Source organism: Bufo gargarizans, chromosome 9 (genome assembly GCF_014858855.1).
Source record: "Bufo gargarizans isolate SCDJY-AF-19 chromosome 9, ASM1485885v1, whole genome shotgun sequence".
Lineage (NCBI taxonomy): Eukaryota > Metazoa > Chordata > Amphibia > Anura > Bufonidae > Bufo > Bufo gargarizans.
The window spans coordinates 21059916-21085035 of record NC_058088.1 but is presented as its reverse complement, the minus strand read 5'-3'; the positions used below and the strand labels follow the sequence as shown (position 1 = coordinate 21085035).

Here is a 25120-nt window from a genome sequence, read left to right as displayed (position 1 = left end):
ACGCCACTAAACGCTTTCACCACATATAACTGCAGAAGTGAACTGAGAATATATTTTTCTTTTTCCACAGCTATAAGCCACTAAAGGCTTTTCAACATAGCACTTGCACCCCGAGAAAAAATAGCTGGAATGACAGAGCTGTATAATGGCTGTATGGATTCCCAAATAATCTTTCCCTGCACTTGTAATCGCGTTTCTAGCACTGTCCCTAGCGCCCTCTCACGTCTCTCCCTGCACTGATGCTGTGAAGTGATTCCTCCCTATCCTTTCCCTGCGCTTATAAATCATTTTCTCAGTTTTTTTTTCACAATCAGGTTTTTCCTATTGCTGTCTCTGGGGCCTTCTCACGTCTGTCCCTGCACTCAGAACGCTGGAAAATGTCTGAACCCTGAATGGCTGCCGTATTTATAGGCCTGTGACATCACAGGGCTGACTGCTGATTGGCTGCATGCAGGTATGTCAATCTGGGGGATCCCACCTTTCCAGAATTCATTGCCCCATGTTTTCACACGTGCAGCAGCCATTTTAGAAAAAATGTGATTCGTTACCACGAAGCGAGAGGAAATTCACATTCGTTGCGAATCAGATTTTTCCTGAAATTCGGATCAAATTCCACTTCGTCAGCTTCGATTCGCTCATCTCAAATTATTATGACCAATTATTTGAGGAATGCGATTCTGTCCTGAAGCAATCAAAACCTGTTGATTACGGGGCTAATAGGACAAGGTGAAGGCAAACCCGAAAGGGAGTTGGGGGACCTGGTGAAGAAATAAGGAAAATCCAGCTCTTCAGCATTTAGTGCGTTGAGCAAGCACCTCACTTTGCCTGTTCTCCTTGTGCCTATTGCCCGCAAAAAGGAGGGAATTGTGAGAGATAGGTTTTTATATAAAATGTATAAATCCTGTGTTACTTATACTTGACCACTAGGGGCAGCTAATAAGCTATATAAGCCACATGTTCTATGTTCTTTGTACCAAAATCACTGTGTGTGTGGGGATGGGTAAAGTTAGATTGCAACATTAAAATGTACCTATAAACTCAGGGTTGAAGTTACAGAACCACTCGCATCTAGTTAAGGAGCCAATTACCTTTTCTAGAGTAACACCCCTGTTGTCTTGAATAAAGTGGGGGATGAGAAATTCTTTCCATGAAACCAACTCGTGTCCTGGTCTCAATGTGAAAGTTGTATCAGCGCTCATACTTATACTTCAAATCGGTTTGGTACCACACAAAGAAGATGAAAATCGCTACAGTGACGATGACAGTAATTATTACAGATTATGTGCCCCCTCACAGTAATTATTACAGATTATGTGCCCCTCACAGTATTTTTGCCGAATTATATGCTCACTCACAATAATTATGCCCAGATATGTGCCCCTCACAGTAGTTATGCACAGATATGTGCCCCTCACAGTAGGTATGCACAGATATGTGCCAACTTCACAGTAGTTATGCCAGATATGTGCCCCCTCACAGTAGTTATGTCCAGATATGTGCCCCCTCACAGTAGTTATGTCCAGATATGTGCCCCTTCACAGTGGTTATGCCAGATATGTGCCCCCTCACAGTAGTTATGTCCAGATATGTGCCCCCTCACAGTAGTTATTTCCAGATATGTGCCCCTTCACAGTGGTTATGCCAGATATGTGCCCCCTCACAGTAGTTATGTCCAGATATGTGCCCCCTCACAGTAGTTATGTCAGATTCCGTGCCCCCTCACAATAGTTATGCCAGATATGTGCCCCTTCACAGTGGTTATGTCCAGATATGTGCCCCCTCACAGTAGTTATGCCCAGATATGTGCCCCCTCACAGTAGTTATGCCCAGATATGTGCCCCCTCACAGTAATTTTGCCAGATATGTGGCACTGGTCACCAGTGTAAAAGAAAGACATTGCCGCTCTGACGAGGATCCTGATACAGTGTGACCCCATGTAGGCTGCATGATCCTTGTAAGAGCTGTCGCTTCACAGGACCAAAAAGTGCTTCTTTTTCAGCCCCACCGCTCAGACCTTTTGGGGGTGTTTTGTGGGTATACTTGTACCAATAGTATGACTATTAAACCATTATGCTGAAGTCCTTCGTAATGACAGGTTCTCTTTATATACACGTTTGCAGTATGATTGAAGCATAAAAACCATATAATAATAAGGACACAAAGAAACAATTCCACTAATTAAAAAACAAGTTTATTTAACTTAGCAGGACACATTCTCTATCCAGATAGTTTACAACACGGCCGATTATTAAAGAGGTTATCAAAGCGGATTTTTACTTGTACATATTTGAAGGACTGGTTTCCCTTTCTGTGGGTGGGCAGCAACTCATCAAGCCCCTGCATTTCCCAGGATGCATTGCAATTAGCTCTTGTCCTTCCTCCCCTGCATAGAAAATAGTCCCTGACCTACAGCCCCACAATTAGCTTTTCCGCTATCGCTCTATATTTCTATGAATTTAGAAGTAGGGATGAATGAACGGTGTATTCACTATGAGATCACCACGCCACCAATGAGGGGGGAGGGGAGCTTCTGAGCATGTTAGTCCATCTCTGTATGCAGGAGAAGGTGGACCTGAAGGATAAACAGCAGGGGGCGCTACTAAAGAGAAAAATGTAATGTACATAAAAATATGACCAATACTTTGTTGCATGTATATTGCAATAATACTTCATCTGAAACGCCCTATTTGTTGCATAGCGATACGTTTCATGGGATAACCCCTTTAAAGTTAAAAGCCTTTACATTTTTATTTCAAGAAACAAAATGGAAGCTAAATCTCACGAGGCGGATAGGCATACAGAAAGTACAACAGTTATGTAGCTAAATCAGTGGAATACAAGGTTGTGATAAACTCTTTAAAGGGGTTCCCTGGGCTTTGTAACATTGATGATCTAGCCTCAGGATAGGTCATCAGTATCAGATCAGCGTGGGTCCAACAACCGACACTCCGGCCGATCAGCTGTATGACGAGACATCGGCTGGGGTGCAGGGAGTCAGACCCCCACCAATCTGATATTGATGACCTATCCTGACGATAGGTCATCAATATTAACCACTTCAGCCCCCCTAGCTTAAACCCCCTTAATGACCAGACCACTTTTTACACTTCTGCACTACACTACTTTCACCGTTTATTGCTCGGTCATACAACTTACCACCCAAATGAATTTTACATCCTTTTCTTCTCACTAATAGAGCTTTCATTTGGTGGTATTTCATTGCTGCTGACAGTTTTACTTTTTTTGATATTAATCAAAATTGACCGAAATTTTTGCAAAAAAATAAAAATTTTCACTTCACATTACTTTCACTTTTCAAATAAAACTCAATTTCTATATAAATTTTTCTCTAAATTTATTGCTCTACATATCTTTGATTTAAAAAAAAATGCAATAAGTGTATATTTATTGGTTTGGGTAAAAGTTATAGCATTTACAAACGATGGTGCAAAAAAAATTAATTTACGCACTTTGACTTTCTGAGCACCTGTCATGTTTCCTGAGGTTCTACAATGCCCAGACAGTAGAAACACCCCACAAATGACCAAAACACCCCACAAATGACCCCATTTCGAAAAGTAGACACCCTAAGGTATTCGCTGATGGGAATAGTGAGTTCATGGAAGTTTTTATTTTTTGTCACAAGTTAGCGGAAATGGAATATTTTTTTTTTTTTCTTACAAAGTCTCATATTCCACTAACTTGTGACAAAAAATAAAATTTTACATAAACTCGCCATGCCCCTCGCGAAATACCTTGGGGTGTCTTCTTTCAAAATTGGGGTTACTTGTGGGGTATTTATACTGCCCTGGCATTTTAGGGGACCTAAAGTGTGAGAAGTAGTTTGGAATCCAAATGCGTAAAAAATGCCCTCCTAAAAGGTACTCATTGGAATTTGGGCCCCTTTGTGCACCTAGGCTGCAAAAAAGTGTCACACATGTCGTATCGCCGTACTCAGGAGAAGTAGGGCAATGTGGTTTGGGGTGTATTTTTACATATACCCATGCTGGGTGAGAGAAATATCTGTGTAAAATGACAACTTTGTATAAAAAAATAGGAAAAGTTGTCTTTTACAGAGATATTTATCTCACCCAGCATGGCTATATGTAAAAATACACCCCAAAACACATGCTGGGTGAGATAAATAACTCTGTAAATGACAACTTTTTAACTTTTTTTATACAAAGTTGTCAATTTACTGAGATATTTCTCTCACCCAACATGGGTATATGTAAAAATGCACACCAAAACACATTGCCCTACTTCTTCTGAGTACGGCGATACCACATGAGTGACACTTTTTTGCAGCCAAGATGCGCAAAGGGGCCCAAATTCCAATGAGTACCTTTAGGATTTCACAGGGCATTTTTACGCATTTGGATTCCGTGAGGGGTATGGTGAGTTCATGTAAGATTTTTTTTTTTTTCACAAGTTAGTGGAATATGAGACAATTTCTGCTAACTTGTGCCAAAAAATAAAATCTTCTATGAACTCGCCATGTCTCTCAAAAGTGATCCTTATAGCGCCACAGTGATTTTACGGTGTTTTTGCAGTGATCAGAAAAAAAAAATTCTGTCACTGCGGTGGGGCGGACGGAACGTAAGTGTGCGCACAAGATCAGGCCTTATCGGGCGAACACTGCATTTTTTGTAGAGCCTATAGATCATGTCCTATTCTTGTCCGCAATTGTGGACAAGAAAAGGCATTTTCTATATAGTTCTGGCAATGTCCGGATCCAAAACACATTGCCGGTGTCCGTGTGTTACGGATCCGCAGATCCGCAAAACACATACGGACGTCTGAATGGAGCCTTACAGGGGGGTGATCGAAGACAGGGTGGTGATCAGGGAGTCTATATCGGGTGATCAGGGGTTAATAAGGGGTTAATAAGTGACAGGGGGGGGTGTAGTGTAGTGGTGTTTGGTGCTACTTACAGAGCTGCCTGTGTCCTCTGGTGGTCGATCCAAGCAAAAGGGACCACCAGAGGACCAGGTAGCAGGTATATCAGACGCTGTTAACAAAACAGCGTCTAATATACCTTTCTGATGCGATTATTTTAACATCTACAGCCTGCCAGCGAATGATCATTGTTGGCAGGCTGTAGATTAACTTGTGAGCCGCGCGTCGCTGTGAAATCCAGGCTCTCGTGGGATGACACGCCGGCGCGTCAACGAGGAACAACCCGACCGCCCGCAGGACGCATCCCTGCGTTAGGCGGTCGGGAGGCGGTTAAAATGCCAGAGAACCCCTTTAATCATTTCTCTGATATTGATATAAAAGGCCTGTTGCCCACTAGATCCAGACTAGAGACAAAGCCCTAAGGGCAGATTCACACGACTGCGCTCGGTCTGGGATACGATGATGATGTGAGGGGTATGATGCAGTCAGTGTGGGTCAGGGGATGGTCGGATGGTCCCAGACCGAGCGTGGTCGTGTGAATCAGCCTAAATGTAGGACATCGAAATAGGGATTATCGCTAGTGACTGGAGCAATGGTATGATTATTTTCACATCTATAGAGATAACAGTGGTTGATGGAAATCTGCTCCATTGGCCGAAACACCACTTCATGCTTCAGTTCATATCATATCCTGTTACAGTTTTCAGTATTTTATATCTTAAGGGCTGAAAACATGTGCAGAAACAGATGAATACATTCATTTTTGGGGAAACTGGCATATGTCCTTTTTTTATATAGTAAATACAATATTATAAATATATCATTATGAGAAAATCCAATCAAAAATCCAATTAAATGATGTGTTCCATTGAGTTGTTTTTCGGGAAATTTAAAGAGAAGTGTGTGAATAGGTCTGAGGCTGCACATGGTAGAGGCCTGTGTATGAAGACTATGCTGCTCCTTATTCCAGGCTCTTCTGAGCCCTATGTAAAAGGAGATCTGCTCCCCTAGAAGCAATGCTTCCTTATACCTCTGCACCCACAGTATGGAGTCCGAAGTGTAGTCACTGCATGAAGTAAGATTCAACAACTTTCTAATAGATTTCATGTCTCCATTCCTAAACATTTATCACGATCTCTGCTTGTTTATTTAGAATAGAGGAAAAAGTCATGTGACTTGCAATTATAATAAATCTCCAACCATGCTGAAAAAAGTGTACAATAATTGTAAGATCTGCACGTCTTTGCACCAATTATTAGCTTTGGCTTCTGAATACTGATGCCAAATACCAAGTGTGAATAAGGTGTCAGCATGTCTTCATCTATACATAATAGGCCACATTATAGATTCACTATTAGGCCTCATGTACATGTCGTGATGTCGCACTGAGACCAATATTACGGACACGTGAAACCGTTCTGAATCTTTGTTATATGCATTTGTAGATTAAAGGGTTTTCCAAGTTACCTTTGTTTTAAATGCTGTGGGGCCAGTAAAAGAATAAAAAAAAACAACTTTCCTTTCCTTCCTGAGCCACCTCCGATCCAGCGACACTGCCTTTCCTCTTCCCTGGGCTGCAGCAGTGACATCACTGCAGCCAATCCCTGGTCTCAGTGGTCTCGGGCTGTACAAAACTGAGTCTGGTGATTGGCTGCAGTAGTATGCAGGAAGTCACCGCTTAAGCTGCCCCACAATACATCACTGGCTTTAACTCGGGGAATAGAAAGTCGTGGTGGCCCTGGTTCAGAGGGGGCTGGTGAAGGTTGGTTTAACCAGCCCCAGCAGAAGTTTTCAATAAATAAAAAATGCCCCAGACAACCCCCTTAAGTTTAAAGGAGTTCTCCAGGCTTTATAAACTGATGCTTTCTCCTAACCTGTTTAATTAATACTTACCCATCCGTCACGCTGCCGATGCCACCATCTCCACTGCACTTACACAGGCTGCGGGCTCCTCCGCTCGGGGGTCCCGACCAGATGTGCGCACTTCTCTTCCTGTTCAGCTGTATTTATTATTATGAAAAGAAAGGAAGACAACAGGACGAGACCCAGAGCGAGAAGAACCCACAGGCCGTGTGAGCACAGAGGAGACGGCGGCATTGACCGAGCGACGGATGTGTAAGTATTAACTAAACTATATTTATTCCACGAACTAGAAGAAAGCTTCAATTTTATATAAAGCTTGGAGAACCCCTTTTAATTGAAATTTGGCTCTGAATGATTGTGTTGCACTTTACATACACAATCAATTCTAGGGGATAATTTATGAACTAAGATAATGGCTATTGTAAGGCAGATCTGTGCAGCAGAGCTCATCTAGTGATCTGAAGTTTTCTTTTACTCTTTTCTTTAAACTACCAACAAAACAAACACCTGGAGCTAATAAAAAGCTTCTTCAATTCCCAAATCAGATAATCAATATACTAAGGGCATCAGCAAAACTAGTTCTGCACATATTACAGAGCATAGTTCCACGCCATATTTATAGATCCCGACACATCGGTGAAGGTTAGACATCAGGAAACTCCTCCTTTTTGCATTAGAAACTAAACAGCTGGAAGCTGAGCTGGAACTGACCAGGTAGGATCCAGATTACTGTGACAAAAAGCCTGAAAAAAGAACATAAAGAAAAGTTTATTATTCCTTCCAATCCATGTTCATGACAAAGGAGAAATGACAAATTAATGATGGTATGAAATGATTAAGAGAAATGCAAGGACTAATTGAAGGTCTATTCAAATCCAAACTTACACATGTGATTGCTTTTGACAGATGTGGACAGTTTTGCAACACTTTTTATTCACCCAACAGTGTTACAATAGTGATTCGCGGCCACTGCCCCCCCATGCTCCCGGGCGCCGGGTTCCTGTGTGTGAATTAGGGCTATTATGCATTGTATCTCACCTCATTCTGCAGTACTGCAAGGGTTAACTTCCTCTTTCTCTGTGTGGTACTACGAGGATGTGTCTAGCTGCATTAGCCTGGGCTATATATTCTGTGCTATTTGGATGATTCCTTGCCTGAGCAGCCACAAGACATAGACATACAGGTCTGTCACCAGACGGTTGGGGGCCGCAGAGAATGATATTGAGGGCCGCAGGTTGTGCACCCCTGCTCTATAGTGATTAAAGGGTGAATACCAGGTTTATGTCCTCAGGACTTGCCCAAAGTTAAATCTGTTTGTTGGCACAGTGGTTCCACAACCATTGTCCATAAAACAATGTCACTAAAGTGCAAAATGCACGCTGCTAATAGGTTTGATTACAAATCTATTATTTTGTGCATTCTATGCAAACCTTTGTGTCTCCAAGGCAACAGACTACATCTAAACCTTGGTTGTAGTCTGATCCCTCTGCCATATGTTATTCCACTCCGCTTTATAGTGGTGTATACGGAAGGAAATACGTGTATGTTTTTATATATTTTATATGTTTATACCTTCTTTTATTTATACCCAAATATCCTGATTGGTTTATAGATTCTCGCCTTACCCTCCACTGTCAATAATCGTTGACAACTATAATTTTCTAATCTCCATCCTAAACTGTCCCTGTGGCGCCCCCTCGGTGCTCTCAGGATCCCCCTGAAAGAGCACCGCAGACCATTCTCTCACTCATACTCTGTAGTCAATGGCGGATTACAATAGGGGCATTCGGGTCGGTAGCTTCGAGCCCAGCATCACTGGGGGCCCAACGCCGACCCGAGCGCCCACATACTGTGGCGGGCACGGGAGCGCATAGTTACCTGCCCTGCCTCCGATCACCACCATAGGCTTCAGGCCTAGTAGGCCTGAGGCCTATGCGGTAGTGAAAACCTGGCGCAGGCGTGCATGATGATGTCATCGCACGCCTGTGCCGAGATGCAGCACAGTGACATGTGCACACCTGCCATCGCGCGCCTGGACAATTTAGCTTTTAGTTTTTTTTTTATGTGCCAACTATGGGGGACATGGTGGGGACACACAGGAGGACATGTGAAGGGACAGTGGGGGGAAATTGTTGTATCGGGGCAAATTACTATGAGGGGGGAAATTATTATAGGGGGATTACTATGTGGGGGGGAATTATTATGGAAGGGATTACTATGTGGGGGAAAATTACTATATGGGGCAGTGTGGTGGAAATTACTGTGTGGTGGGCAAATTACTATAGGGGAATTACTATGTGAGGGCAGTGTGGGGGGAATTACTGTGTGGTGGGCAAATTACTATAGGGGGATGACTATGTGGGGGCAGTGTGGGGGGAATTACTGTGTGGTGGGCAAATTACTATAGGGGGGTGACTATGTGGGGGCAGTGTGGGGGGAATTACTATATGGAGCAGCGTGGGGGGCAAATTACTATAGGGGGATGACTATGTGGGGGCAGTGTGGGGGAAATTACTATATGGAGCAGTGTGGGAGGCGTTGCTATTGGGGAGGCACTGTAGGGGCAATTCTATTATTTTTGGGGACACTTTACAGGGATTATTACCTGGAGCACAATATAGGGTGTTATTATTACTGGGGGCACTGTGGGGGACATTATAACTGCTGTAGACACTGTAGGGACATTTGGGGTAATTTATCAAACTGGTGTAAAGTAGGACTGGCTTAGTTGCCCATAGCAGCCAATCAGATTCCACCTTTCATTTTTGACAGCTCTTTTGGAAATCCAGTTCTACTTTACACCAGTTTGATAAATTACCCCAATTATGTCTATTAGGGTCGTTTTTTTTTCAGCAGTATAGTACCTGGGGCATTGGGGAGCACAACAGGCACAGTATTGGGAGTGGCAGCAGGATGACACTGTGGGGACACCAGGATGGGGAGGTTGATGAAAAAATGTAGATGTCTAGTGTGTCTGTGTTGCAAACTCTGTAGAGAGGAGATGCGGTTGAAAGAATTTGTCATGGCGGTCTGGGTCAAAACGGAGGAGAAGAAAGAGAAGGTCTACATGAAAGGATATGTCCCTGGATGTAAGAGGTATGTGGTGCTGTATTCTCCTCCAAGTCTATTTTATTTTAATTATATGTATTTTAAATTTGGCAACCAAATTTTTCAGTTTAGGAGCCAATTTGGGGTATTTTTTTTTAGTCTGGAGATGTCATATGGCCTAGGAAGAGACTGTGGCGCTCACGAAGCACCGCAGCCTATTCATGCAAAAAAAAAAAATACTAAATTAAAATGGAGGGAGGGGCCTAAGTTGGGTAGACAGCCCCGGGCCAGTCATGCATTTACCGTATTTTTCTCCCCATAAGACGCACTTTTCCCCCCCCTAAAAAATGGGGGGGAAATGCCCCTGCATCTTATGGGGCGAATGCTGACAGTTTAACATCGCTGGATGCGATGTAGAGCGAGCGGGGACCGGGGGAGGAGCTGGGGGCCGGGAATAGCGGCGGGGCGGTGCAGTATATTAATATTATAGTAATATTAAATTAGTATAGTAATATTAAATGTCTTATTCAATTAAAATGTATTACATATGCCCCCTCACTCCTAAATTCCTAATAGTACCTTACATCCTATTCCTAAAAGGTTCTGTATAATGCCGGCAGGCCGGGCGGGCGGCAGCGTAACTCCCTGATGTCACGTGCCTGCGCCGCCTACTTTATGAATGAAGCAGACGGCGCAGGCAAGTGATGTCAGTGAGTGACGCGCCAGCCGCCCGGCCTGCCTGCCGCAATTGTACAGAACCTATTAGGAATAGGATGTAAGGTACTATTAGGAATTTAGGAGTGAGGGGGCATATGTAATACATTTTAATTGAATAAGACATTTTATATTTGTATACTGGGGGGGGGGGGCCGCGGCGGCGGGGGGTGACTACTGATCCGTGGATGGCACAGTTAAGGGGGGGGTCTGTGGATGGCAATGTTATGGGCTGGGGGGTCTGTGGATGGCACTGTTATGGGGTAGGGGGTCTGTGGATGGCACATATATAACAGTGCCATCCACAGATCCCCCCTGTAACAGTGCCATCCACAGATCCCCCCTGTAACAGTGCCAGCCACAGATCCCCCCATAACAGTGTCCGTCATCCACAGATCTCCCTATAACAGTGTCCGTCATCCACAGATCCCCCATAACAGTGTCCATCATCCACAGATCCCCCCATAACAGTGTCCTTCACAGATCCCCAGTAATAGTGCCAACCACAGACCACCATTAGTTCCAAACACACCAAAAGCACACCTTTTGGTTAAAAATTATTTTTTTCTTATTTTCCTCCGCAAAAACCTAGGTGCGTCTTATGGGCCGGTGCGTCTTATAGGGCAAAAAATACGGTAATCCGCCCCTGTCTGTAGTGTATATATACAGTACCTCTTTAATTTTTACTCAGTTTAGTGGCCTCTGCAAAAATTTATATTTTACTGTGCAAGCCTCCTACAAGATCATTAAATATATTAAAGAGAATAGGGCCCAATCCTGACCCCTGAGGTACCCCACTAGTGATGGTGACCCAATCTGAGTGTGTACCATTAATAACCACCCTCTGTTTACTATCACTATAGTTTCCGGGCTCTGTTTTTGACCCACCACATTTGCTAAGCGCCAATCCTGTGGAACACTCCCTGTCAATATAGAGTCCTTAAATATCATAAATAAGGGTCTGTCTATGACTTAAAGGGAACCTGTCATCGGGATTTTGTGTATAGAGCTGAGGACATGGGCTGCTAGATGGACGCTAGCACATCCGCAATTCCCAGTCCCCATAGAGCTATGGGTACTGGGTATTGCGGATGTGCTAGCGGCCATCTAGCAGCCCATGTCCTCAGCTCTATACACAAAATCCCGGTGACAGGTTCCCTTTAATTCTCTTAGGATACGGAGTTGTATGCCATCTGGATTCAGTGATTTGTCTATTTTAATCTTTTTAAGACGCTGCAGCGCTTCTTCCCGGGTCAGACAGGACACTTTTAATAGGCCATTTAATATTACACTCTGCATTTTATCTGACAGATTGTTTTCTTCAGTGAATACAGAGAAGAAAAAGATATTTAATGGATTCACTTACTCCTTATCACTCTGTAAAGGGCCAACACTTTCAGGTTTTAACTTTTATTTACCATTTATATAATTGAAGAACATTTTAGGGTTAGTTTTACTCTCTTTGCAATAAGTCTCTTTGTCTCCAGCTTGGCTGCTTTTATTTGTCTTTTACATATTCTATTTTTTCCTTACAGTTTTTCAACGCTTCCTCACTACCTTCCTGTTTTAGTGATTGAAATGCTTTCTTTTTGTCACGTATTTCTCCCTTGACATTTCAATTTATCCACTTTTTTTGTTCTTTAATTTACATAAGGTATGTACAGTACTTCTCACAATTAGTTTAGGTTTAGATTTTAAAAATATCCTATTTTGTGGCTGCATTTTTATTTTTGAAGACACTGTCCCAGTTAGTGAAGCTGGTCAGACTTAGCTTTTTTGAAGTCTGGTATTTTTGTGACTCCCTGAAGAAATACCCTTTTGAATGCAATGATAAAAGACTTCCCCCAAAGATGTACATAGCCTTTAATATACAGCTGAAAAGTTACTTGAAAGATTTTTTTTACTAAATAAGTTTTGCTCATGCACTCCTAATAAAACCATCTTTTCCACAGGCTGTTTTAATTAGTGCAGTATTTAGCTGGGCTGCCGACTCTCCCTGAATGTATTGCAGGCCTGCTGGCACACAGAGAGGTATCAAATAGAGTAGGGTCCCATATAAAAGAGGGCACCTTGCCACAGTAGATGGGCATAAATGATTTTGATTCAATACATTTACATATCTATCTAGGTAGTGAATATAACATTATTTAATATATTCAAAGTTTTGAGAGTGCTGTCGTATTGTGTTTGTGGTTTCGGATCAGTGAGTGTGAACCCACTGTTCTAACTTGGCGCTGGCATAGGGCTAACCCTAAGGACATTATTTTGGTGCTTCCCCAGTATTCACCCTTTAACCCATGTACAAGGATCTGGACCTTGCTGTGGGTTAGCAACCAGGCGTCTACTTCGATTGATAGTCCCAGTGTAGTTGGCAGCTGACCTACTGGGGTCAGGGACACTAGTGCAAGTTATAAGGGTCAGAATATGGAGATGAAAAGAAAAAAAATTCTTTTTCACGATCTTTATTTTCTTTCAGTATTAAAATGCGGGAAACGATATACAAGTGTGGTATGCCGTCCAGCTTCCCACTACATCATATACAATATTAAATTGTGCTATTCGAACAATTGGTCCCGCAAAAAGTACAACGTGTCACGCGAAAAACAAGCCCTCATAAGGCTATGTGAATGGAAAAATTAAAAAAAGTTATGGCTCTGGGAAGGCGGGGAGTGAAAAAAACAAAAACACAAAAACGTAAAATTGCAAGGTCCTCTAAGGGTTAATTGCCATTTTATGAAATTGGCGCAGACACACAAAGCAAAGACAGACATAAAAATGTATTTCTACCTTGAATGGATCACGGAGTTTTAAATGGAGAAAATAAAACTTACGTTCATTCTGTTGTCCTGGGAATGACGTTTGCCCTAAAAAAAAAAAAAAAGCATTACCAATAAGTGATTATTTTACCATTTCTTCCTATTATGGATATTGTAATGAACCTTTGTACTATGTTTCTATTACCTTTTCTTCCTCTCATGTAGATGACAAGGCCAACAGTGAAAAATACAACTCCTAACACAAATCCCACTATACCGGCGGCCATCTTGTTTTTAGCTGCATCTGATGACTGAGGGTCTAGAAAATAAAATTAATTTGTTAAAATTGCTGCGTAGTGTGAAATCTTATGGCTGCCATAACTTCACTAAACGTATATCCTTGCTCGGTGTTGTAAATTAAGATAAGTGGCTGTACTGAGCTGGCCAGAAGCGAAAGCATCAGAGGGTTCTCTACACCTTAACAAAAAGTATATTACTGAGGAAGGAACTATGGAGTCCCTGAGCTTTATACTAGAGCGATATACTAATATTACTAAGAATCTACTGGCCTCCATTCAAGGCATTAATATAGTGGATTACAGTATCCAGAGATTGGCGTCTGGAGATTTCCACTGCACATGTGGAAACCTCTGCAATGGAATATCGCTAACACATAAAGAAAGGGAAAGACGCAGATGGGCAGCAAAAACAACTGATCTTGGGTGCGTATAGTACGTATAGAACCATTTTACATGATATGCCTGTTGATATAATGTGACTTTTAGAGTGGCTATCAGTTCACCTCACTGCCTGCTTTACATGGGACACATAGCGAGTGAAGTGCATGCGTAGTCACTTATAATAATGACATGTATGAACACCCATCAGGGAATCACGGAGGAGTGCAGTGTTCTTCAGAGTCTACACTTCCAACCTAAATAGTTGCTTGCCGAGGCATAACTAGAAAATGATGGGTGGGGTGGATTGAAAGAACCATCAGGGAGGGTGGGTGGTAGATCTTCCTAGATCCTTCAAGGAAGTGGAGGCTCCTAGTAGAAAGTGTAGACACTGCTGTGAAGCCCTGCTCCTGCTAATGGAAGCTCCGAGGTGCGGAACACTGAGTGATTGCTGTGCTACTGCTTCTGGAAAAGAGAAGGCGTCTAAAGTGATGAACATGGAGAGAAATATTGCACAGGAGACGGCATTACTAGGCATTTTGTCATTTAGTAAAACAAGTAAATTCTACTTGCCCGACATTTACTGTACATATGCCGCCGTGATTGCATTCGAACGTGATGGCATAATGAAAAAAGACATTTCCATCAGATATTGGTAATGATCCAATGGTTTAATAACTGGGATGCGTAAACCCAGCCGTATAGTAAATCCTGACTATACCCATCATCCGGTGAAAAAGATGAACGTGTTATCTGTGTGAAGGGATTGTCTGGTTTGGAAAACTCCTTTATACTGAGGTTAAACGCAAAGATGCAATGGCAGCTAAATTACAAAAAAAGAGAACTATCTTACGCCAGTCTACTCGGTGCGGGGCCTTCAGGCTGCTGTGATGAACCTCGCAGGTAAAAGTGTCGCCTTTCTGAATCTCTGTCTCCAGCATCACCAGAATCTGGTAAGACCAATCACCATTATGATAGGGCTCTGTAGACTGAACCAGCTCGGTCTCCTCCTGGCCGTTCCGGTACCATTTCACCTCAATGTCAGATGGGTAGAAGCCAAACACATTACATATCAGCATGTGCTGCTTTGTATGTGACTCTTCATACTGATTCATCAAGGATATTTTGATCGATGGTTCAACTGGTAATGAATGTATTAAATAAAGTTAATGAAAAATCTCATTAAATCAAGGAATAGTACATTTAATATTCATATCCTTCAAGCAGAGAAAGAAAAGAAAAAACACAAGAGCAGTAAATCTAGTCCTCACCACCGAAGGGACCACCAAGATCTACACATAATTATATACTATGACTTGACTGTAGAATAGGTCATCACCTACATCAATCACAGCAAACATGACTTGGATGAGACTCCACTTTTCACACTCACTCTTAGGGTCCATTCCCACGGTGGATTATGACGTGTATGCCGCGGCAGAAACTGATGCACTGGTTCACTTTAGAGGCTGCTGATAGATGTCGTGACTTTAAATCACCGGCTCAAACCCACATGCAGTCGTGCATATATACAGGGGAGCAAATCCTGCACTTGTGGTCCGTTGCTAATGGCGATCCCCAGCAAAATGCATACGGTGGAGGATGCCCGCGGCGAACCACAAGTACCACAATAGACATCTCACACAAGGTAACAAGTGCGGATGTAATAATCAATATAACAATATAACAAAACAACAACAAATACAGGTGCACTCTGCGGTCTCACTAAACCCTCAAACTGATTTTAAAATTGAGAGATTAGTCAACATGTCCTACGGTGTAGAACATGTCTAAGCCCGGGCACCACGTCAAGGTTTCTCAAGTAGCCCGGGACCTAACGCTCTCCTACCTGAGCCGTATGGGCGATACCAGGAGCCAGTGGGCAAATTACAGGAGCATGAGGCCGACTCACAAACAGCTCACCAGTTACCTCCAGCATGTAACCATGCTTGCAATGGGAGGAGGGAGGAGTCTGTGAGTCCCACTCAAGACTGACTGATATGGCCCAGGCCTCACAGGTGCACCTAAATGTGGCCTGTAATTTGCCCACTGGCTCCTGGTATCGCCCATACGGCGCAGGTAGGAGAGCGTTAGGTCCCGGGCTACTTGAGAAACCTTGACGTGGTACCCGGGCTTAGACATGTTCTACACCGTAGGACATGTTGACTAATCTCTCAATTTTAAAATCAGTTTGAGGGTTTAGTGAGACCGCAGAGTGCACCTGTATTTGTTGTTGTTTTGTTATATTGTTATATTGATTATTACATCCGCACTTGTTACCTTGTGTGAGATGTCTATTGTGGTACTTGTGGTTCGCCGCGGGCATCCTCCACCGTATGCATTTTGCTGGGGATCGCCATTAGCAACGGACCACAAGTGCAGGATTTGCTCCCCTGTATATATGCACGACTGCATGTGGGTTTGAGCACCTCCTGCTAATGCCACCTTGTCTTTTTTGGTTTGTATATATAGACTCCTGGAGGTGTATAAACTCCAATTTAAATGTGCCTGTTTTCCATCTACAGGCCACATTTAGGTGCACCTGTGAGGCCTGGGCCATATCAGTCAGTCTTGAGTGGGACTCACAGACTCCTCCCTCCTCCCATTGCAAGCATGGTTACATGCTGGAGGTAACTGGTGAGCTGTTTGTGAGTCGGCCTCATGCTCCTGTAATTTGCCCACTGGCTCCCTGTATCGCCCATACGGCGCAGGTAGGAGAGCGTTAGGTCCCGGGCTACTTGAGAAACCTTGACGTGGTGCCCGGGCTTAGACATGTTCTACACCGTAGGACATGTTGACTAATCTCTCAATTTTAAAATCTGTTTGAGGGTTTAGTGAGACCGCAGAGTGCACCTGTATTTGTTGTTGTTTTGTTTAAATCACCGGCCCCCAAACTGCAGATCTACCTCCAATTGAAAACAATGGAAAGCAGACACCACCGGATTGCCGGCGGAATTTTAACACAGTTTCTACACCAAATTTCTGCTGTGTGAATAGGCTCTAACAGAAATACTCCGAACACGGCTACAACTGAGTTACGTGTACCCCAAAAACAAAACACTCATCCACATAAAATGCTACTACCACTATAAAAAAGTGAAATAAAAAAGTAGAGAAGTTATATCTGTCCTTAATACAGAGAGATTCATTTGAAAGAGGCCTGAATATTCTGTAATGACTCTCACTAGGACGAAGCAATCTGATGGAAACCATGTGCAATGTGCTCCTCAGTATATGGAGCTGCGAACAAGCCGGGATGCGTACAAGGTTACTTTCAGCAAGATGGAGCAATGTGTCACACATCAGCAAGGAGCATGGCAGAAATTGGGACTTTTCGGCAAAACAGGGTAATTTCAAAGGAGCTTTGGTCCCCACGGTTGCCGGATCTGACACCACCAGACTTCTTCCTTTGGGGTATGCTCAAAGAAAGTCTATCGAAACAAGCCTTGCGCTCTTTGGAAGATTTGATATGCCTGTCTATACATTCAGAAACATGGAGCGCCATGTCGAAATATGAGTCCACATAAAGGTACGGAGGAATCAGCAACCTTCAGAACTCCAGCTGCTTGTGAAACTACAACTCCCAACATGCAAATATACTCTACTGTTCTAACTCCCATAGACGTGAATAAAGCATTCTGGGAGTTGTAGTTTCTGAACAGCTGGAGTGTCGGAGGATGCTGATCCCTGGTGTATATTATTATTATCATGTCTCCTCCTGTATATACTACATGTCATATGTGCTGTATAATACAGTATATACAGGGTCTCACCTCTCCGGTCACCAGTGATACTGTGTATATTATTATTATGTCTCCTCCTGTATATACTACATGTAATATGTGCTGTATAATACAGTATATACAGGGTCTCACCTCTCCGGTCACCAGTGATACTGTGTATATTATTATTATGTCTCCTCCTGTATATACTACATGTAATATGTGCTGTATAATACAGTATATACAGGGTCTCACCTCTCCGGACACCAGTGATACTGTGTATATTATTATTATGTCTTCTCCTGTATATACTACATGTAATATGTGCTGTATACTACAGTATATACAGGGGTCTCACCTCCCCGGTCACCAGTGATACTGTGTATATTATTATTATGTCTCCTCCTGTATATACTACATGTAATATGTGCTGTATAATACAGTATATACAGGGTCTCCCCTCTCCGGTCACCAGTGATACTGTGTATATTATTATTATGTCTCCTCCTGTATATACTACATGTAATATGTACTGTATAATACAGTATATACAGGGTCTCACCTCTCCGGTCACCAGTGATACTGTGTATATTATGTCTCCTCCTGTATATACTACATGTAATATGTGCTGTATAATACAGTATATACAGGGTCTCACCTCTCCGGTCACCAGTGATACTGTGTATATTATTATTATGTCTCCTCCTGTATATACTACATGCAATATGTGCTGTATAATACAGTATATACAGGGTCTCACCTCTCCGGTCACCAGTGATACTGTGTATATTATTATTATGTCTCCTCCTGTATATACTACATGTAATATGTGCTGTATAATACAGTATATACAGGGTCTCACCTCTCCGGTCACCAGTGATACTGTGTATATTATTATTATGTCTCCTCCTGTATATACTACATGTAATATGTGCTGTATAATACAGTATATACAGGGTCTCACCTTTCCGGTCACCAGTGATACTGTGTATATTATTATTTTGTCTCCTCCTGTATATACTACATGTAATATGTGCTGTATACTACAGTATATACAGGGTCTCACCTCTCCGGTCACCGGTGATACTGTGTATATTATTATTATGTCTCCTCCTGTATATACTACATGTAATATGTGCTGTATAATACAGTTTGTGGTCCTGGCTACGGCGCAAAGCCTGGTGAGTGGGACTGAACCTAATCTAGCTAAAGTGACTGGTGGTGTGCCTGTAGCCACGTGACGAGGGTAGGTCAAATAAAGGGGGCAAAAATACAAGTAGGAATGGTTAGGATACAACTCTTTATTGTGGATGATGGTATTACAAAACCAAGTCAGAGAAAGCTCTGGCGATTTCGGCTTTTGGATGCGGGATGTATTGCAAGAAACAGGAGGACTTCCAGCGACCCATTTTGCGTATGATGTGGGCTGGGACCCCATGTTTGGAGGCGGCGGAGGCGGCTCCGATCCTGAATGATTGGCCTGTGATGGCCTGGGGGTTGAACCCTAACCCTGACGCGAGGCTGCGAATGTGTTTGATGAACTGCGAGGACGTGAGTGGCCGTGATGGGAAAGGAAGGAGAGGGCTGGCGGGAGCCCGGTTGCCCAGGGTGGTTAGTAACCTGTTGAGGACGGCCACGGGACACCAGGAGTTGGTGGTAGGGAAGTATTCTATGCGCACCGGGGGCCCAGTTTGTGAGGTTTTGGAGACTGGCAAGGTGAAGGTGAAATGCTCGTGACTGCGGGTGAGTTGGTTCAGTGCGGGGCCTGTGTTGTGAGGAGAGGTGCCGGTGAATTCCCCGGGCCGGAGGAAGCCGTAGAAACTTAGGTAGAGGGCGGCTTTGAGGATGCAGCTTCTGAAATGGCCAAAAGGACTGCCGTCTAGGGAAGATGAGAGTTTCCTGAACAGGTCCCCGGAGATGGGTTGCCTGGCGGGTTCGGATTTGTGTGAGCTCTTCTGAATACCCCGCAGTATGGCTTTGATGGCGTGGGAAGAAAAGATTGAGTTGCTGTCTGGGTGACGGATCATGAGGTGATGCTGGACCCCTGACAAATATGACCTGATGGTGCTGAATGAAAGGTGTAGGTCCTTGTGGCAGTATGCTAGGAAAGCCATGATGAATGTGGTTTCGCTTACGTTGCCCCTGGGGTGAAGGTGACGAAAAACTTTGAAAGCTTTCCAACCTGACTGGTAATTCCTTGTGGAGTTTTCGGACAGGGACTTGCGGATGAGAGTTTGAGCCATGAATAAATGCCTGTCTAGTCCAGGATCAGGGAGCCGAAGTCCGGGGGGGAATCCCGATTCTCTCGGCTTGTGGCATGACCTGGAAGAAGAGAGTTAGATTTAGGCGAGACAAGGCATCTGCTGCGACGTTCCTGACGCCCTGGATGTGGGTGCAAGAAATATGAAAATTGTATTTGAGGGCTAGCCAGGTGAGTCTGCGCAGGAAGCGCATGACTTTGGGCGAGCTGGATCTGCCTTTAGCGATGATGTCGACGACCGTGTGGTTGTCGGTGATGAAACATACCGGCATGTTGCTCCATTCTTCGCCCCATACTTGTACGGCTGCCACAATGGGGTACAACTCTAGGAGAGGAGAGGACTGGATGGCTTGAGGGTCCGAGTGGATTTGGGAGGGCCAGGAATCAGCGAACCACTGGTGGCCGAATAAAGCACCGAACCCGACGGATGCGGCCGCATCGGAATACACGGTCGGACAGGTGGGACTCCAGCGAGGGACGAACATGGAGATGCCATTCCATGCCGACAGGAAGACCCTCCACATGTCTAGGTCGGCCAGGGCTTCACGGTCCAGTTGAATCAGCGAGTCTTGAGTTGTGGCTGTAGGTAACAATTGGAGGAGTCTTGCTGTGAAGGATCGCCCCTGTGGCATGATGCGGGTTGCAAAGTTGAGAGAGCCCAGTAGTGACTGCAGGTCGCCCTTGAAAATGGTCCTGGATCCTATGTGAGTGGAAATGGATGTTTGGAGTCTGACTAGTTTGTCCTCTGGGAGTCTGGCTTCCATTCTGCAGGTATCTAACGAGATACCCAAGAAGGTGATGACTGTGTTAGGGCCATCAACCTTTGATGGCGCCACTGGGACCTGTAAGGCGGAGAAAATGCTGAGGAGACTTTCCAATCTGTCGGGCACGTGGTTGGGGTTCTCGACCAGTAAGAAATCGTCAAGGTAGTGTATGACCCTGGGACAGTTGCCGTGGTTTACCAGGATCCAGTGGAGGGCCTGGGCGAACTGATCAAAGAGCCAGGGGCTGCTCTTTGACCCGAACGTGAGGCGGGTGGCAAAATAGTACTGGTCCCTCCATTTGATCCCGTGAAACCGCCAGAGGTGGGGTTGGATTGGCAATAGCTTAAAAGTGTCTGAGATGTCCGCTTTTGAGAGCCAAGCGCCCGCCCCTACCTGTAAGATGAGTTGAATGGCTTCATCCAGGGAAGAGTAGTGCATGGAGTATTCTTCCGACGGGATCAAGGAGTTGAGACTCGGGACGCTGGATGCATGAGGCGCTGACAAATCGTAGATTAAACGTATTTTATTGGTGTTTTTTTTGCAGACCAACCCAATAGGGCTCACCCTGTAGACCTGGAAGGGAGGGGTGGGAAAAGGGCCTATGATGAAACCCTTCTGCAGCTCGACCTGCAGAAGAGAATCCACCGAGGCCGGGTCCTCCATGGCCGACATGAGATTGGGGGCCTCCCAGGAATCCCAAGGCAAGGTGACTAGACCGGTGTGGAAGCCTGTGGAAAAACCGGAATGCAGGAAATCGACGAAGGCGGGATTGTGGTGGGTTTTGAGGAGGGAGACAAGGAGGGGGGACATTGATGTTGGCTAGTCAGCTTTTACCCGAGCGCTGGGAGCAGGAGGACTGGGGGTGGGCCCGGAAGCAGGTGGAACATATGTGGAGTGCCTTGCATTTGCTGTAGTTGCAGAAAATGGAATTGAAGTTATTGCACAACTGGTTTTTACCCAGGTACACAATGGGGCGACCTAATTTATCCAGGAGCGAACCCGGCTTCTGGGGGGCAGAAGTGCTGGGCTGCTGTTTGGGCTGGGAGGTGACATGGGAGTTTGGGCACCAGTCGGATGCGTGCAGAACTGACTGGCAGTTGGAGCAATATGGTGACCTGAGACCGGCAAAATGTCTGCAGAATAGCTCCATGTCTAGAGAAGCCCAGTTGGTGATATGCTGGAACTGGGCGAGGGCTGCAGCTGCCTTCGCCGAAAATGACCGATGATAGTCGTAGAAAGCGAATCCTCCGTATTTGTGCCCGAGCTCCGTAACCCTGTACAAGTATGCGTCCAGCTCCTCTCTTCTGGCTGGATGTGCCGAGCAGATGATGTCCCGATAGAGGCTGAACGCGAGCACGAACTCTGGGATGGAGAGTTTCTTGTTCAGGTGGGTGTCTTTGGCCTTCAGAACTACGGACACATCACCGCATGCGATGGTCCTGTTTTCCACCGTGTCATGCGTGGAGATGAGGACCGCCGCCAGGTTCACGTCCTTGCCTGCGAGTATGTCCCTGCGCAAATTTTCTGGGACGAAAAAGGACGGTGCTATTTCGGGGGTCCCGGACAACCTACCTGGGGAAGACGGCCGGGAAGTGGAAGGACCAGGGGCGGGACTGGTGGGAGCGGCAGGCGAGGCGTCCCTGCTTTCGACTGCCTGGAGCCTGGTGTTTATGTCGCAGATGGAACTGGACAGGTTATTGATCGTAGCGTGCAGTTGCGTTAGTGACAACTGTATAGTTGACATGGAGACTTGCTTCGTGGACCCTGTGGATGGCTCTGGAAACAGGAGGCGATATAATTCGGCCTTTCGGGCTGTAGCCGAACGGCGGATTCCTCGCTTGTTCAGCTCGGCGATCATCTTGGGGATGGTCCATGTCCGGTAAGATGAACGACTTGCTCGTTCCGATACCGTGGACTCTACGGTCGATAGAGCGTCCTCGAGATCGGAAACGTGGGACATGTTTTGAGCTGAAAAACGAAGAGGGAGATGACGAAAGCTGGAGGGGGAAGTGAGATGGGGCTTGGGCAGTATTACTGAAGAATGCGCGTAGCGGGGAAGGGGGTGTCTTACGTCTGGGCGGTGACCAGAGGAAGCGTGGTCCCCTTGCTAGGCGCGATTTATCAACTTACCTTAATTCACCTGAGCCATTCTCGCCGCAATTTAAAGGGGACGGAAAATCTGGCGAAGCCGAGTTTGTCACTACTTCACCTAAAAGGAACGGTATATGATGCCACGACTGGCTATGCCGGGAGGCCAGAATAGCGAATCGTGCTTTCTACTTACCTGGAAAAAGACGATTGAAACTCTAACGGGAACCCGTGAGTTAGCTTAGCACCTAAAAGAACAAGACCGTACATGTTGACTTCATGAACCGTGACTGGGAAGCGTCCAGTTGTTCATGGGATAGGACCGGTGCCGGAAATGATGTTGATTGCTGCGGAAGCGGGCACGGTATGGGGGATGCGCGGAACGGGCGGGACCGGTGGCATGACCGGGGTAATGGAGCACGGGACCATGAACCATTGGATGGAAAGACTAGCTGCGAGAGGTCTGCTGAGTGAAAAACGTGTACCAGGGCGATCCTGGGTGACCTGAGGATGACCGGGGCAGGAGACATGTAGAAGAGGACGAGGAATGGTCCAGGGCGTACCTGGTTGGTGTAAGAACGCGTGACGCGGCGCACCAAGCGTGAAGAGACATGGGTTGCGTGACCCGAGGAAAAGACAAAAGAGACAGGGACAGGACCCAGGAGAAATAGAAACAAGGAAACGGCACATGGAAAGGAGGGAATCCAGAGCCTATCTGGAGCCAGACGAGGGAAAGACCCCTGACAGATGGGGTGGGGGTGTGGAACCTGAGCGAATCAGGCGGTTGGGATCCGACATACAAGAAAGAGAGGAAAGTAGCGTGAAGAAGGCAGGGCGTTCCTGCGGACAGGAGAAGATGATAGATGGACGTATGGGAACCTGAGCGTATCAGGTTCCTTTTTTTTTTTTTTTTTGACCTGGTGTGCCGAAATCAACATGCATGTGAAAGCTACTGACCAGCGGTACTGGCCAGACTGGAACGGAATGTTCATCTGAATCATGGTCATTCCGGATGGAATTGAATGATATTTAATACCGAGCACTGACGGGACTGGTGTACCGGTTTTGAGATAAAACGAAGTCTTGTCGCGGCTGTTGCGGGAGAGACCTTCAAGCCGCTAGAGACTTCCTTCCATCACAAAAAGCATGGTTGCCAACACTTCACCGAAATAAGTGATCGTAACGCCGCACGGATGCGGCCGCAACTGCGGGGCCCGGCAAGTCAAACACGCTGTGTGGCACCTGCGACCAATGGCGCGGCTTCAACAACTGTTAATAAAGGCAGTACCAGAGGGGGTCCCCCGGGACCACGAAGACAGGCGTCCCCCGGAAGCAGCGCCCCGCCCACCCTCAGGTCACGTGCGGTGCAGACGGAGCGGCCGCGTGACAGGGGCGAGCCCTGGACGAGCGTGGGCCCCTCCCCAAGGAGCCGCAAGGCATCCGTGACCCCGGACGACCCAGCAAAGGGGCAGCACAAATACAGTCAGCTGGTGAGCATCAATGTTCTGGGCAAGGGACGGCCCAAGGTGAAGGTGGCCTCCAGAAGGCAACTGTCTCAGCAGATCAGCAGAGCTGAAATGGCCGCGGGAAGTTGCCGGACAGCAGAGCTGTGTGTGACAGGAACACCCAGCTCTGCTACATCTGAGACCTGCGTTCCTCTGTCCAGCTAAATTGGTTCACTGGTCAGGGGGTGATACGCATCAGTCTAAGATGGGTGCAGGTCCCATATCTCCAGAACAGGACTGAAAGTGAAGGGGAGCACACTGCGCAGGCGCAAGGCGCCCTCCATTTATCGCTATGGGAGCTCCCCAGACAGCTGAGCAAGCATGCTGGGCTATCTTCAAAAACCCCCCTACAGAGGGCGCCCGCGTATGCGCAGTGCTTCTCCCCTTCATTCTGGAGATAGCTGCAGGTACCCCCCCCCCCCCTACAACTGTTTGACACCGACAGCTGATCCGCGCTATGTCCTAGATGGGAGTACCCCTTGAAGCTTTTTAATTCCCAGATGTGAACATTTTATGAGCAAATATTCTCACATCCACAAGTGGTGGGAGAGAAAGGAAGAACTGTTGAGCAACTTCCAGCTGTGGAAGTACAGCCGGAGACAGTAGCGCCCGCTCCCGCCGACTTCCGGGCCGCCGCATGACGGCGAGACGGAAGCGGCAGGAGAGGAGGCAGATGACCGGGCAGGGTGCGGAGGTACTGGTGGAGGGGCCGACGTGGAAGAAGCTGAGGGGGGGGGGGGGGTTGGGGGTTTCGGGATGATGATACCGGAGGGGAGAATTGTATTGTACTGTATATACTACATGTAATATGTGCTGTATAATAC

The 25120-nt window shown here is 45.7% G+C and overlaps 1 protein-coding gene across 1 annotated transcript in view; it reads right to left on the bottom strand.

Moving 5' to 3' along the window:
* Positions 1–7433: 7433 nt before the first annotated feature.
* LOC122919390 (H-2 class II histocompatibility antigen, E-S beta chain-like) overlaps positions 7434–25120 on the bottom strand; it is a 49798-nt gene continuing 32111 nt past the window's right edge. Inside the window, exons 3-6 of the mRNA XM_044268389.1 lie at positions 14811–15098; positions 13486–13599; positions 13356–13388; positions 7434–7505 (exon numbers count right to left, since the gene is read on the bottom strand). Of these exons, the coding sequence (XP_044124324.1) occupies positions 7489–7505; positions 13356–13388; positions 13486–13599; positions 14811–15098 (452 nt within the window). The 3' untranslated portion in view covers positions 7434–7488. The remainder of the gene's footprint in view (positions 7506–13355; positions 13389–13485; positions 13600–14810; positions 15099–25120) is intronic.